This window comes from Chlorocebus sabaeus, chromosome 2 (assembly GCF_047675955.1).
Source record: "Chlorocebus sabaeus isolate Y175 chromosome 2, mChlSab1.0.hap1, whole genome shotgun sequence".
Classification (NCBI taxonomy): domain Eukaryota; kingdom Metazoa; phylum Chordata; class Mammalia; order Primates; family Cercopithecidae; genus Chlorocebus; species Chlorocebus sabaeus.
The window spans coordinates 98770639-98784068 of NC_132905.1; the positions used below are offsets into that span (position 1 = coordinate 98770639).

Here is a 13430-nt window from a genome sequence, read left to right on the forward strand (position 1 = left end):
TTCCACTCGTTGCGTGTTCCAGAATGCACCCCCCACGCCAAGTCTGTGTCGCAGGACGGCTGTTGTTCAGCAGGGACCATGGGCTCACCCGGGCCGCCGCAGACCTGGCTGTTGTAGCGCTCACAGTTGACGGTGTCACACTCGCAGTACTGCCCATATATCATCTTGCCGGGGACGTCGCTGGTGTGGCACAGACACTGCCCGCAGACGCAGTCCCCCAGCCCTGAGCAGATGACGGAGTTGTTGTCCTTCCGACAGCTTCCTTCCAGCTCCTGGCTGCTCCGGCCCTGCGTCTGGCACTCACAGGTTTTCCCAATGTAGCCAGTGTCACACCTGGGGACAGGAGGAGCTCCAAGGTCAGGCTCCCTCCAGTGATGTGAGACGGCCGTCCCGTCCTCCAGGCCCCTTGCCCTTGGTGGAGAACACCCCTATGGCACACTGTCTGTGCCTTCCTCAAGGCCTACTGAGGACCTGCCATGTACTAAATGTGCTCAAAACGTGCGGGGGCCCTGGGCTCCCTCCCCAGGATGTCCCGAGGGGAAAGCGGACACCTGGCCTTGGCCTGAGCATGCAGCGGCTTGGCAGGCTCACTGTACAGCTGTGTTGCCGCCATGCACATGGCCTGTGCTGCAACACCGGTGCCCTGTGAGTGGCTGGTGTCTGCTCCTGCATGCCCCACATGGTGGCCAGCGGGGACTTGGCACTGCCACCTGCCACAGCCCCGCCCTCTCTCCAGCCAGCTGCCGCCTGCATTTGTGCACTGACCGGCCAGGTTGTGGGAGAACTCAGGGACAAGTGGTTTTGTCAGATGTGGAAGCTGTCACCAAGACGCGGGCAGACAGGAGCCCCTGAGGCATCCTCAGGGACAGCCCTGCCATGGGCTGTCTTGCTCCCCAGAGGAGGAAGCCACAGGACCGAGCGTCTGATTACCTGCGGCAGGGCACCCCACGACACCTGCCAAGTGTTCTGACTGAGTCACCCCTACAGTCCCGTGAAGAGGCCGCCCCAGGACTGCACACCCAGGATAGTGGGCAGGGTGGGCACTGAGGCACGGGGACAGCCAGAGACCACCAAGACCACAGAGACCATCACTGTCCTGAGAAATGGGAGGAGGCTGGGGGCAGCAGGGACCTGCAGGTGGGGAAGGGCACGGCCACCGGGGCGTGGACTGGCACAGCAGTCTGCAGAGGGGAGGAGATGGCCAGAGCAAAGGGGGCAGAGCCCTGGGAGGTCAGCCCAGCAGCTCCGGCCAGGCAGGCAAGGAAAGGGGGAGAGCCATCCAGCCCCAGGGTAAGCTTCCTGGCTGAATGCCGTGTGAACCTCCCCGCTGGGTCCACCTGTCCTCAGCTTCTCCCTGAGGTGGGGTGCCCACGCCTGGCAGGGGGTGTGCACTCCCGAAGGGAGGCCTATGGGGCCCAGGCTGCCAGAAGCGTCACCTGTCCCAGGAGGCTCTCTGGCCTCTCATGCCCCAGGGCTGCCAGCCTGATGGCCTTGGGTCCCCAAGGACAGAGAGAAGTCAGCTCCGAGGGTCAAGGAAGGTCGGACAGAGAAAGTGACCCACTCAAGGCCATGGGCACGCCCAGTGGGGACTCCTTGTGCCCCTGACATGGGCCTCTATCCTCTGGTGAGGGGGTCCTCCTGCCCACCAGTCCCCTGCCTTGGGTCCTCCATGGCCAGAGAGTGTAGAGTACAGGCTGGCATCGCGGGTGTCCTGGCTCAGGAGCACGGGGGAGGGCTTGCCGAGGGGTTCTGGGTTCCAATCCCAAATCTCCTCACCTCCTGCAGAAGGGGGCCCCCAGGACGCCCGATCTGTGGAGTGGGGGAGGGGATGGAGCCACCTGCGCCCCCCTTACCTGCTTACACCTGCCCTGTGGGGTGGGGCTGGGGGAGGCTTCATGGGAACCTGCACCCACCTCACCTGCAGAAACCTGCCCTGTGGGGTGGGGACCAGGGCCCACCTCACCTGCAGACACCTGCCCTGTGGGGTGGGGACCAGGGCCCACCTCACCTGCAGACACCTGCCCTGTGGGGTGGGGACCAGGGCCCACCTCACCTGCAGACACCTGCCCTGTGGGGTGGGGACCAGGGCCCACCTCACCTGCAGACACCTGCCCTGTGGGGTGGGGACCAGGGCCCACCTCACCTGCAGACACCTGCCCTGTGGGGTGGGGACCAGGGCCCACCTCACCTGCAGACACCTGCCCTGTGGGGTGGGGACCAGGGCCCACCTCACCTGCAGACACCTGCCCTGTGGGGTGGGGACCAGGGCCCACCTCACCTGCAGACACCTGCCCTGTGGGGTGGGGACCAGGGCCCACCTCACCTGCAGACACCTGCCCTGTGGGGTGGGGACCAGGGCCCACCTTACCTGCAGACACCTGCCCTGTGGGGTGGGGCTGGGGGAGGCTTCACGGGACCTGTGCCCACCTCACCTGCAGATGCCACACTCCAAGAAGCCCTTGCCATGGCAGAAGCTTCGGTCTCTGCTCTGGTCCCGGCACCGGCACTCACACTGGGGAAGGACCCGTACGGTCACTGTGTCCGTGAAGCCCAGTGCCCGGATGACAAACGACTGCTCCTGGATACACTCTGTGGCCGTGACCTTCACCCGGAAGGTGACCTGCAGGGCAGTGCTGGGCTCAGGTGGGGACCTTCGGAGGCCAGGGTCACAGCCCGGTTTCCAACCCTCGCCTGCTGGCCTCTGCAGGGGTCGTGGGGGGTTCAGCGTGGGGAGGAGGGGATGACTGGGAGCAGGGAAGAGCTGATGTTCAGATCCGAGAAGCCGAAGTCAGCTGGCAAGGAGGTGCTCTGCCCGCATGCCCGCTCTGACCGGCACCAGGATCTCCCAGGCCGCACATCGGCAGAGACATGTGACTCGCAGACAGCAAATCAAGATAAGCTGAGCACACTCCCTCTCAGACCACCCAGCATGAGGGAATGTTCTGGTGAGAAGCCACAGGCAGGCCAGGCGCCGGAGCTCACGCCTGTAATCCCAGCACTGTTGTAGGCTAAGGCAGGCAGATCACCCGAGGTCAGGAGTTCGAAACCAGCCTGACTAACATGGTGAAAGTCTGTCTCTACTAAAAATACAAAAAGTAGCTGGGTGTGGTGGCATACGCCTATAGTCCCAGCTACTCGTGCGGCTGAGTCAGGAAAATAACTTGGATTGTAGTGAGCTGAGACGGTGCCACTGCACTCCAGCCTGGGCGACAGAGTGAGACTCCATCTCACCAAAAAAAAAAAAAAAAAAAAAAAAAATCCACGGGCAACATTTAGGGAGAAACGTGTTTGAAAGAATTCCAAAGTCATATTAAAAAAGTGCAATGAAAGCAAGTGTCTTACTGAATATTAGTTCGCAGCTAGCAAAACAAAAACAGAAACAAAAACAAAAAACAAATGATTGGATAATAAACTTCAACCTGAAAGATTAGGAAAGGAACTCAGTGTCCATTTCTAATCACCTGTGTGGCCCATGCCTTAATGTGTCTGTCAAAAAACAAAATGAAACACGCAGAAAATCATGAGAACGAACCCGACCCGGGTTTGCCATTTGTGCCTGTTCTGTGCGTCCAGTGTCTGCCCCCAGGGGGTGCAGCCATCACTCCATCCCTCAGTCTACACTGGCCTGACCCAGGGATTTGGGGTTCCAGGTTGATGAGTAGGACTCTTGGGCCAAGGCGTGTGTGAAGCACCCTCTCGGCGCCCTCTCGCTGACATTCATGACACCAGCTCCACAAGGAAAGTGTCTGGCCTTGGCAGAGAGGGGGTGAAGGAAGGAAACGGGGACCTGCCAGTGGATGCCGCCTGCCCCCAGACAGCATCTGATGCCTGTGTGCCCCTCCTTGCCCCCGTCAGAGTGCTGGGATGGGGACCTTGGCTCCTTCTGGCTGTCCCCAGAGCCCCTCAGCGTGCTGAGATGGGGACCCTGGCTCCTTCTGGCTGTCCCCGGAGCCCCTCCGCGTGCTGGGATAGGGACTCTTGTGGTCAGGCTCACCGGGACATTGATCTGCACGCCGTCGCAGTCACCTCTGGACTGGTCCTTGAGGGTCACTCCATTGCTGCAGAAGGAGTCATAGGTGACTTTCAGGGTGTCGGGGAGGGCGTTGTGATCCAGGAAGACCCTGGAGGAGAGTTTCTGCGGGCAGAGAGCGGCCACTCTTAGGGGCGAGTCTTTCTGCTGTCCTGGCCCTGCCTGGCCCAGTGGTTTAGACCCGTCTCCACTTCTCCTCTCCCTGCAAGTCCCCAGTGTCAGCTAATGACACAGAGGAGAGAACGGCAGGATGTGCCGAGGATGGCGGGGCTGCCAGGGCCACAGTCCTGACCCCAAGACAGCCCGACCACAGGGACCAGCATGGAGCCAGGGTGTGAGCCTCAGGAGTGGGAGCTTCTGCTGCTCCTCAGCCTTGAGTCCCCAGGACCTAGCACAGGGCAGGAGCTGGATAAATTGTTCAACCGATAAGAGAGATGGGGAGAAACAGAGGCAGAGACGGACAGAGATGAGCAGAGCCAGAGACAGAGACAGAGAGATGCAGAAAAACAGAGAGAGGCAGGGACAGAGACAGATGGGACAGAGACAGAGAGAGACAGAGAAAGACAGAGACAAAGACTGAGAGACAGAAGGAAATTGAGAGGAGGCAGAGGGACAGGTTCATAGGGGCATCAGGTTCATAATGGCCAGGGCGGTGGTGTCACCTGCATCCTCTGTATAAGGACAGAAACACCTCGGGCAGTGGCTGGTACCCAGGAGGGTCTGCTCTGGGGGTTTGGGGCTCACAGGAGGCTACAAGAAGCCAATGGCACCTCCTCCACAGACCTTCAGTTTAATTCAATGACCCAGCATTTGTCAGAGGCGCTACTGTATTGGGCTCCCTCAAGCCAGCAGGACCTTTGGCCTAGAAGGATCCAGGCCAGAATTCTGAGAACATCTCTCACCAGGGGGTAGATTTCCAGAGCAGTCTGGGACCTCTGGTGCCTGGGGCCCTGAGTGGTGCCTAGTGTGCACTTGTGCCTACCTATGCCCACCAGGGCCCCGGGCTTCCCCGGGGAGCAGCCCAGGGTGCAGCTGAGCCACGCACCAGGAAGAAATTCAATGGGTGAGGGCTTCTCTGGGGCTTGCCCAGGACAGGTGTACAGAGCAAGAGGAATTCCACCCCCCAGGGTGTCTTCCCAGGGTCCAAGTCCACCGTGGGGGTTTCCTGTGGCCTCCTCCCGCCCCAGGTAACCTGTCTACCACCAGAGTGTCCACCCCCCTTCCCCATAGAGACCCACAGAGAAGAGTCCGGCATGAAGAGGGCCTGAGCTTGGGTTTCAAGGAGCATCGCCCACACCATCAACGAGAGAGGACACGGAGCTCCCCGTGGAACTGCCAGGCCAGGGTGTCCTGGAGGCTGCAGCCAGCCCACAGGGCAGTGGCTCTCCTCCCAGATCACCCTCCTGCTGACCTGCAGCAGGAGCTGACCTGCAGTGGGGAGGTTGCTGGCCACCCCATGGGTCCTGGCTGAGCGGTGTGGGAGACTCACATTGTAAGCATTCTTAATGAGCTGGACCACATTGCTGGAGTCGTCAGACAGCTCCCCCACCGCTGACTTCGGGATGATCTCAGTGAGTTTCTGTTGGGCAAGAAGACCAGACACGGCATGGCTAGGACCTGTGCCATGGCATCTCCATGCACTGGGCTCACCCCAGGGGCTTCTGCACCTGCAAAATGGCTGGGACAGTCCTCAATGCAGTTTCTCACTTGGTCCCCAGAGTGTGTGGTCAGCGATGTGTGGTAAGGGGGGGTAAAAAGCCCTGAGCTGCCCGGGGCCATGCCTGGAATCCCAGGACTCAGGAGGCCTATGTGGGAAGATCTCCTCCTGCTCCCACTCCAGAGCCCGGGGAACCCATGGCAGGAACCGCTGGTCTCGCTGTGGGCCCCAACACACCACGAGGTTGAGCTTGTAGCTGGGATACAGACCTGACGATGGACCCCTGTAGCTCAGCAATGTGCACTGTACAAAAGAGGCGGCCCCGGGCATGTTTCTTCCCCAAACCCCGAGTGCGTCTCCTCAGCCTAAGCAGCAGGGCAGGCGCCGTGAGGCTGCCCAGCTGGGCAGAGCCCCGGGCAGGGGGAAGAGGGTGCCCTGGTTTCCTGTGTGCCATTTTGAAGAAGATGGTGGTGACGGCCTTGGAATGGCCAGCAGGTCGGTCACTGTCTGGATGAGGATAATCAGGCCCTTTAGGGCAGCTGCTCTGTGAATTCCCTGAGCGGGTGAGCTCAGTACCCACGATGCTCTGCCGACCGGGCACCACTGCCCTTTTCACAGATGAGGAAACTGAGGGCTCGTGGTAAGGAAGGGCCTGGGATGTCCTGTGGTAAGTAACAGAGCTGGGTGTGAGGTGAGCCGCCCAGGGTCCTGTCCACCCTGAAGAACTGGGCATGTGGCTGCATAAAGTACGATGACAACCACCTCCTTCCTCCAGCTCAGTCCTTCTGTCCCTGTGGCCTCGGGGCCACACGCTGTGCAGGCTGCTACAGGTGGAGGCTCCTTTCAGGAGGGCGTGCAGCATTTCCTTCCTTCTAGCCTGGCTGGTGCCGACAGGACAGAACAACACTCATAGGCAGAGAGGGCTGCAGGGTGCCACCCTGACCACCAGATCATCATCTCCCTGTTTGGTCCTTCCTCTGTTCCACACTGTATGGTGCTGTTGGATCCAATTGCTGCTCTCCTCAGAGACACATGGAGGGGGAGGCCCTCTGCTCCGCGGGCTGAGGGCTGAGGGCCCCTGATGATGGGAGTCAGACCGTGCTTTCCTCCCAGAGGTTGTGGCCTCCATGTCGGTGCAGTGGAGATGAGCTCCCTGGCCTGGGGGGTTGGGGAAGTCAGGCCTGGTTCTAACTGCACTTTCCATGCCCAAAGCATAGGTCACAGTTGTGCAAGGAGGGTTGTCCTTCTCCAGGTGGGGTGGACAGGGCTGCACAGACAGGAGGCTACATCCTTCTCGGGTGGGACAGATCAGGCTCTGCAGACCAGAGGGCTGTGTCCTGCTCCAGGTAGGATGGGCAGGGCTGTTTCAAAGCCAGTGCTGAATCCCAGGGTTCCATTTGTTTGGTTTGGCTCCTCCCATTTGAGGCATTTATGGAAGGCTTGTCTCCGTCAACACGTGGCAGAAGGGTGTGTTCTCCATGTGCACAAGCGGTGGTTTCCCTCAGGAGGTGGCCTGGTTTCTCTCCTGTGCACCTTTGACCTTTAGTGACTTTTGTCTGTATCCTCCCACCTTAGGCAGTGGCTGACACCCAGGAGGGTTTGCTTTGCAATAAACTGTAACTGTGAGTTTACTGATTCCTGAGCTCTGCAAGTCCTTCCAGCAAATCACTGACCCTGAGAGTGGTCTTGGGAACCCCGACAGCACCTGAGCGACTTGAACACACGAACCTGCTCAGGCCAGGCTGAACACATGGCACGAGCGGCGGAAATTCGGGATGAATGTATTTCATTGGGGGCTTCTGCTTCTAGGAGCAGAGCTGGTTATCGGCTGTGCTTCCTTTGTAAAACTCATCCCACCCCACGCTCCAAGCTTGTGAACGTTTTTGTGTAATTTTATCTTCGTGGAGAGTGTTGATATTCAAATGTATGTGAGCATAAAATAAGCATGTTTCCATAAAATAAAGAATTGTGCTATATTCCAGAAAAGAACAGAAAATATCACCAATGCCAAGACACGCTGTTAACACAGCTGAGTTTCAGGGACAGGGAGGAATTCCTCCTCCTATCGACACGCAGGTGTCCTGTCCTGGACGGGAAGCCTCAGGCTCCTCACCCACAGGCATCTGTGACCCGGGCCGGCTGGCCCTCATGTGCCCAGCATGTGGAGGTGGCACTCAGACCTGCAGTGGCGCTGGGTGTGGCCTGCGGCTGAAACATGCCCCTGCCCGATAGAGGCTCAGGACCCAACAGCACTCACCTCGTAGGTCTTCACCATCTTCCTGGTCACCGCGAAGATGGGCTGGATGTTGTTTTCGGCCAGCTTGTGCGCCAGCTGGCCCACCGATGGGTAGTCCTGGAGAAAGGAGGCCCTGCTCAGCTGGCCCCGAGTCTGAGACAAGCCTTCCAGGTGCCCGCTGCGTCTGCCCCACTCAGCCTGAGCCCTGCCTGTGCTTCGGACCCTCTCGGGGGAAGGCTGGAGAGGCAGAGGCTGCCGCGCAGGAGTGCAGTGCAGAGAGCGGCTATGGCCTCTGGGCAACGTGTGCATAGACTTGGGCTTTCAGAGTTCAGGCAAGAGCAGCATTTGAGGCGTCTCACCGTGGAACTGGGGGTGTCCACGGGGCAGAATCCCAGCCTGCCCCACACAGTGGACCTGCTTCCACACTGAGGGGCTCAGTTTCAGCAGAGGCCATGAGGGTCACGTGTGGCTCTCCCTACCCAAGTTCTAGGACCCGACGGCCGTCCCTCCCCTGTCTGTGGCTCCGGCAGAGGACCTGAGTTTTGCATCTCTAAAGTCCTTTGCTGCCCCCAGAGCCTATGATATCAGGCCGCAAGAACATTGCACCACGGCCAGCGAGGACAAGCCCCTGTGACCGGTGGTGGCCTCTGGGCCCACGGCTGATCCCAGCCAGAAGTCCTGGCCCCTGAGCCATTGAAATGCCTCTGCAGACAGAGGCTCGTCCTAACCCTGTGCATCCTGGGTCCCTTCTCGCCTCTGTCCCTCCCCGCATTTTCCTCATGGTCCCCGCAGTCCCTCACCCAGCTTAGGCGCTGGGGACAGGGAGGGGCCACACTGGAGGAGGTGGACTCAGGGGCAGCAGGGAAACCACAGAGGAGGCCAGGAGGAGGAGGAGGAGGATGCTCCGGGATGGGACCCTGGCCAGCAGCGGGGACAACAGGGCGCGGCTATAGCCTGGGGGCGGTTACTGTACCTCCACAGCCATGGGCCCCACTGACAGCCCATGTGCGGGGGCAGTGGGGCTGGAGACCAACAGGGCCTGGGTGTGCCACAAGGGCGAGGCCGGGGCTCAGCCTGGCTGCCCCCACCAACCCCACCCTCCCCTGGCCTGAGGCCAGTCCTGGGAGACCCCACACTGCCACTTGGGGCTTCCAGAAGTTTCCTCGGGAATCTGCTCCTTGGGTCGGAAGGAGGCGCTGTAAGGTGGAGACCCCGCCTCGTTCCCTCCGTCAATGGTGTCCTGCCAGGCGGTGCCCGGGTGTCTGGGGTGGGCACTTACGAACTCGTTGCTCTTCTTGTACATGTTGTCCTCCAGGTGACAGCGGCCGTCATTGGGGGTCAGGATGGCACCCAGCTTCCCGTCGCCCGCGAAGTGGAAGCCGTCGTCGGTGGCGAACACCAGCAGCCGTGTGACGTTGCGCCAGCCGATTTCCTCCTGAGAGGAAAGCGTGGGGGGCGGGGTTACCTGCCTCGGTTTCCCAAACTGGGCCCTCTGGAGCAGAGGAGACAACGCAGAGCTGGCGGGGTCGCCCGGAGGCTGGCGCTGGTGCCCCTTTCCCTTGGGTCTCAGGGACCCAGCCATGTTCCCCCAGATGCCATGCCCAGGAGGAGACAATGGCCCTCAAATACCCCGTGCGTGTGTGAGGCGCAGGGAGTGCAGGCACATGTGGAAAGGCAAGGAGAGTCACATGGTTGTGGTCCCTGCACTTCAGAGCTGGGAACAAACCCTCAGGAAACCATCCCCAAGGGGGAAAACCCTGGTAGACACGTGAACCACACGCAGAACCAGCGCAACACAGAGGAAGATGAGCCCGAGGGGCCCAGCAGGCCTTGAGCCCACCATGGACAGCCCCTGGCAGGCGCGTTTGTGGGCTGTGCATGTCCTAGGCCGTGACCTCATACCCGTGAGCAGTGTGTCTACGCTGGGCCTGCAGGGAAGCTGGAGAGCTAAGGTGGGTTGTGAGGGGAGGATGGTGTGCAGCCTCAACACAGCCCAGGGACCGTGGCTGCTCCGTTAGGCTCACAGTCACAGACTGGGTGGGCAGGACGTGGAGAGAGACATGCACTAGGCAGCCAGGGCCCACCCGGCCTGGAGGGACCAGCTGCCTAGCGGCCCTGTTCTACCCTTGGCCACTTGCAAAATGTTTAGGCTTCAAGATTTGCCCAGGGTCACAAATTTAGTTCACAGCAAACAATGAAATCTGCGCATGGTTTTTAAGCCCCCATGGCCACTCCCTTCCTCCTGCCCTTTCCTGCATGGGCAGCAGCAGGGTGAGGCGCTGCCCTCCCCAGGCCCAGGCTGGAGTCCCTTAGATGACCTGCCAGCCAGGGTACCCCACTGCTCCCCCACCTGCCTGACAGAGCCCCCAACACTGGGGGAAGCCGGGGACCCAAGCAGGGGCAGCGGCCTCACCGGGCAGGCGGCGACCTGCATCATGGCGTCCAGTCCACCCTCGGGTGCATCCAGGTTTCCTGAAATCAGCTGCTTCCCGACCTCTCTCTGAAACTGGTTGGAGTTGCTGGTCAACTTCAGCACGTGCCTGAAGGCAAACGGGGCCTGGCACTCTTTCTCCTTGTTAGGACATGGGTTTCGCAGCTTATCGGGGTGCGTGTTCACGAACGGCAGCACGGTCTTGTCCACGAAGGACCCGAAGCCTGCAGGGCACACGGAGGGGCTGGGGAGGCGGCAGGCTGGCCCCAGGTGGGAGGGCCAGCTTCAAAGGGGCATGAGGGCCAGCCTGTTTCCTCTGTCCTAGCAGGGAAGGGGAGAAAGCAAGATGGCACATGTGGAGCGTGTGTGAGCATGTGTGTTGTGCAAGCGTGTATGTGAATGTCTGTGGGTGTGTGTGCAATCATGTACATACGTGAGCACAAGTGTATGCATGTGTGTTCCTGCATGTATGTGTGTGACCAGGTATAAGTGTGGACATGTGGATATGTGCGTATGCGTATCTGTGCATGTGCAGCCATCTGCATATGTGAACATGAGTGTGTACATGTGTAGCACAACTGTGTGTGCACATATTCCTGTATGCATGTGAGCATGTTCAGGTGTGGACACACCTAGTTCACATAGGTGACCAGGTACACATGTGGACATGTGTGTTTGCGTATGATTTGTACATGTGAGTGAAGACATACATGGGTGATCAGGAGTGTGCATGTGAGCATGTCTGTGTGTGCACATGCAAGTGTGTGAGCATGCATCTGCATGTGTGAGTGTGCATTTGTACGTGAGCATTCATTCGTGAGTGTAAGCGTGCAATGGCATGTAAGCATACATTCGTCTGTGAGCATACATTCACATGTGAGAGCATGCATTTGTGTGAGCATGTGTGTGTGTGAGCATCCATTTGTGTGTGTAAGGATACATTCATATGTGAGTGTGCATTTGCATGTGTGAGCATGCATTTGTGTGTGAACATGCATTCACATGCGTAAGTGTGCATTTGTGTGTGTGAACGTGCGTTTGTGTGTGAGTGTGCATTTGTATGTGTGCATTGCATGTGTGAGCATGCATTCACGTGTGTGAGTGTGCATTTGCATGTGTGAGCATGCATTTGTGTGTGAGCATGCATTCACATGCGTGAGCGTGCATTTGCGTGTGTGAACGTGTTTGTGTGTGAGCGTGCATTTGTGTGTGTGCATTGCATGTGTGAGTATGCATTCACGTGCGTGAGTGTGCATTTGCATGTGAGCGTGCATTTGTGTGTGAGCGTGCATTTTTGTGAGCATGCATTTGCGTGCGTGTGTGTGTAAGCATGCGTGTGTGCATCCCTGCATGTAGTGAAGTTGGCAGAGTGCTGATGGGAGGAGCCACGCCTGGCAGGGAAGACATGTGCTGTGACTGACACACACGTGTGCTGGAGACTTGCTCTGTGGTGAGGCAGTGCTGGTGGAGAGCAGAGCCCTTGGCCCAGCAGAGCTTGCTGTGTGGTTTCTTCAGTGGTGCTGTTGCTGTACCATCTATGTGCATTGTAGTCTTTAATGTCTAATAATTGGCACTGTCAGACTTTTGTCTTTTAAACATACCAAGAAATAAATAAAGGAAGTAGAAGGTGGAAGGGGAAGTGGAGGACTGGACGATGTCTACAAGTCTTGGGGAGCCAGGGACTGGGTGTGGCCCCTGGCAGGGAGGAAGGCCGACTGCAGCTCTGCGGATCCCTGGGGGGACCTGCATCTGGGGCCCCCTGATCTGCCCTGGGGACCTGTGCATGAGGTGGTGTGTGGGCCACAGGCAGGAGTGGCCAGGGTCTGGGAAAGGACTGGGTCTCATCCTGCAGCGCCTGGGCCTCACCAATGCGGCCGGACTCGGTGATCTCGTTGAGGGCCTGGAGCAGGTCGCCACCCAGCTTCTTGACATTCCTGAGGTCGTCGAGCATGGAGTAGGAGAGGTCCATCAGGTAGTACAGGTCGATGGGGTAGCCCTTGGCCCGCCGGAAGGTCACGGTGAACTCTGCTGCCTGGCCTGCCGGTCGGGACAGAACACCGTGAGCCACACCTCACGTCTCACACAGGGTGTCTGGGGGCGTGCGGCCCCGAGCGGGCTGTGCACTGGCCCCCTCTTCTCCAGCCCCTAAATCCTCCTGACCTCTCCTCTCCCCAGCTGGCAGCAGAGCTGAGGACCAGACACAGGACGTCCAGGCAGGCTGCAGTTTCAGAGGAAGGACATGGCTCTAGGACGCAGGCACGTGCCACGCATGACACTGAAACCCTTGCTTGGGGTGCATAGAGTTGACGCCAGTGATATCAGGGACGCTTTTCATTAAGAGTGCCAGTGGCTCACCTGGGCTCACACGTAAACCGGCCCCATGCCTGCAGTCCCACGGGCACCCTCATCAGCAGCCACGTAGACGGGCATCACACAAACCTGGCACTTTCCAGCAAGGCCCACGCAGGCCGTCCCCAGGATGCCCCTTTCTCCATCCCAGCCCCGGACTTCACTCGCCTGCATCTCAGTCACACCTGCGGTTGTGTTTATGTGTCACCGCAACCAGCCTGTGTCCCCGCCTCCCAGAACCGTGCCTGGCACAAGTCAGCTTTCCATAAACACACATCACGTTAATGATTGAGCAAGGAGGGAGGGTGACCAGACCTGTCCCCTCTGCCCAACCCTCCAGCCTTCAGCCCTGGGACAAGTGCAGGGCCTACCCCATCCCCAACATGCCTGCTGCCACGTCCTGAGAGAAAGGGTATGTGCGCCCCCCCCCCCCCACACACACCCCTACACATAAATACACCACATGCACACACAGTCACACATGGCATACACGCCCACATATATGCACACAGACAATACTCACACACAAATATACCTCATGTACACACAGTCACACATGCCATACACACCCACATATATGCACACAGACAATACTCACACACAAATATGCCTCATGTACACACAGTCACACATAGTACACACACACACTCACATATACACACACATAGCACCCGCACGCAGCAAACACACCACAAATATGCATACACACACCACAAATACCAAACAC

General features: G+C 59.0%; 1 protein-coding gene across 3 annotated transcripts in view; it reads right to left on the bottom strand.

Annotated features, from left to right (window-relative positions):
- The window catches only part of ITGB2 (integrin subunit beta 2), a 47920-nt gene that overhangs the window by 3777 nt on the left and 30713 nt on the right, over positions 1–13430 (bottom strand). For all 3 annotated transcript variants that reach the window (XM_007970209.3, XM_007970233.3, XM_073011139.1), the window contains exons 5-12: positions 12221–12391; positions 10337–10578; positions 9203–9358; positions 7945–8040; positions 5520–5609; positions 3995–4135; positions 2433–2620; positions 89–333 (exon numbers count right to left, since the gene is read on the bottom strand). In XM_007970209.3, the coding sequence (XP_007968400.2) occupies positions 89–333; positions 2433–2620; positions 3995–4135; positions 5520–5609; positions 7945–8040; positions 9203–9358; positions 10337–10578; positions 12221–12391 (1329 nt within the window). The remainder of the gene's footprint in view (positions 1–88; positions 334–2432; positions 2621–3994; positions 4136–5519; positions 5610–7944; positions 8041–9202; positions 9359–10336; positions 10579–12220; positions 12392–13430) is intronic.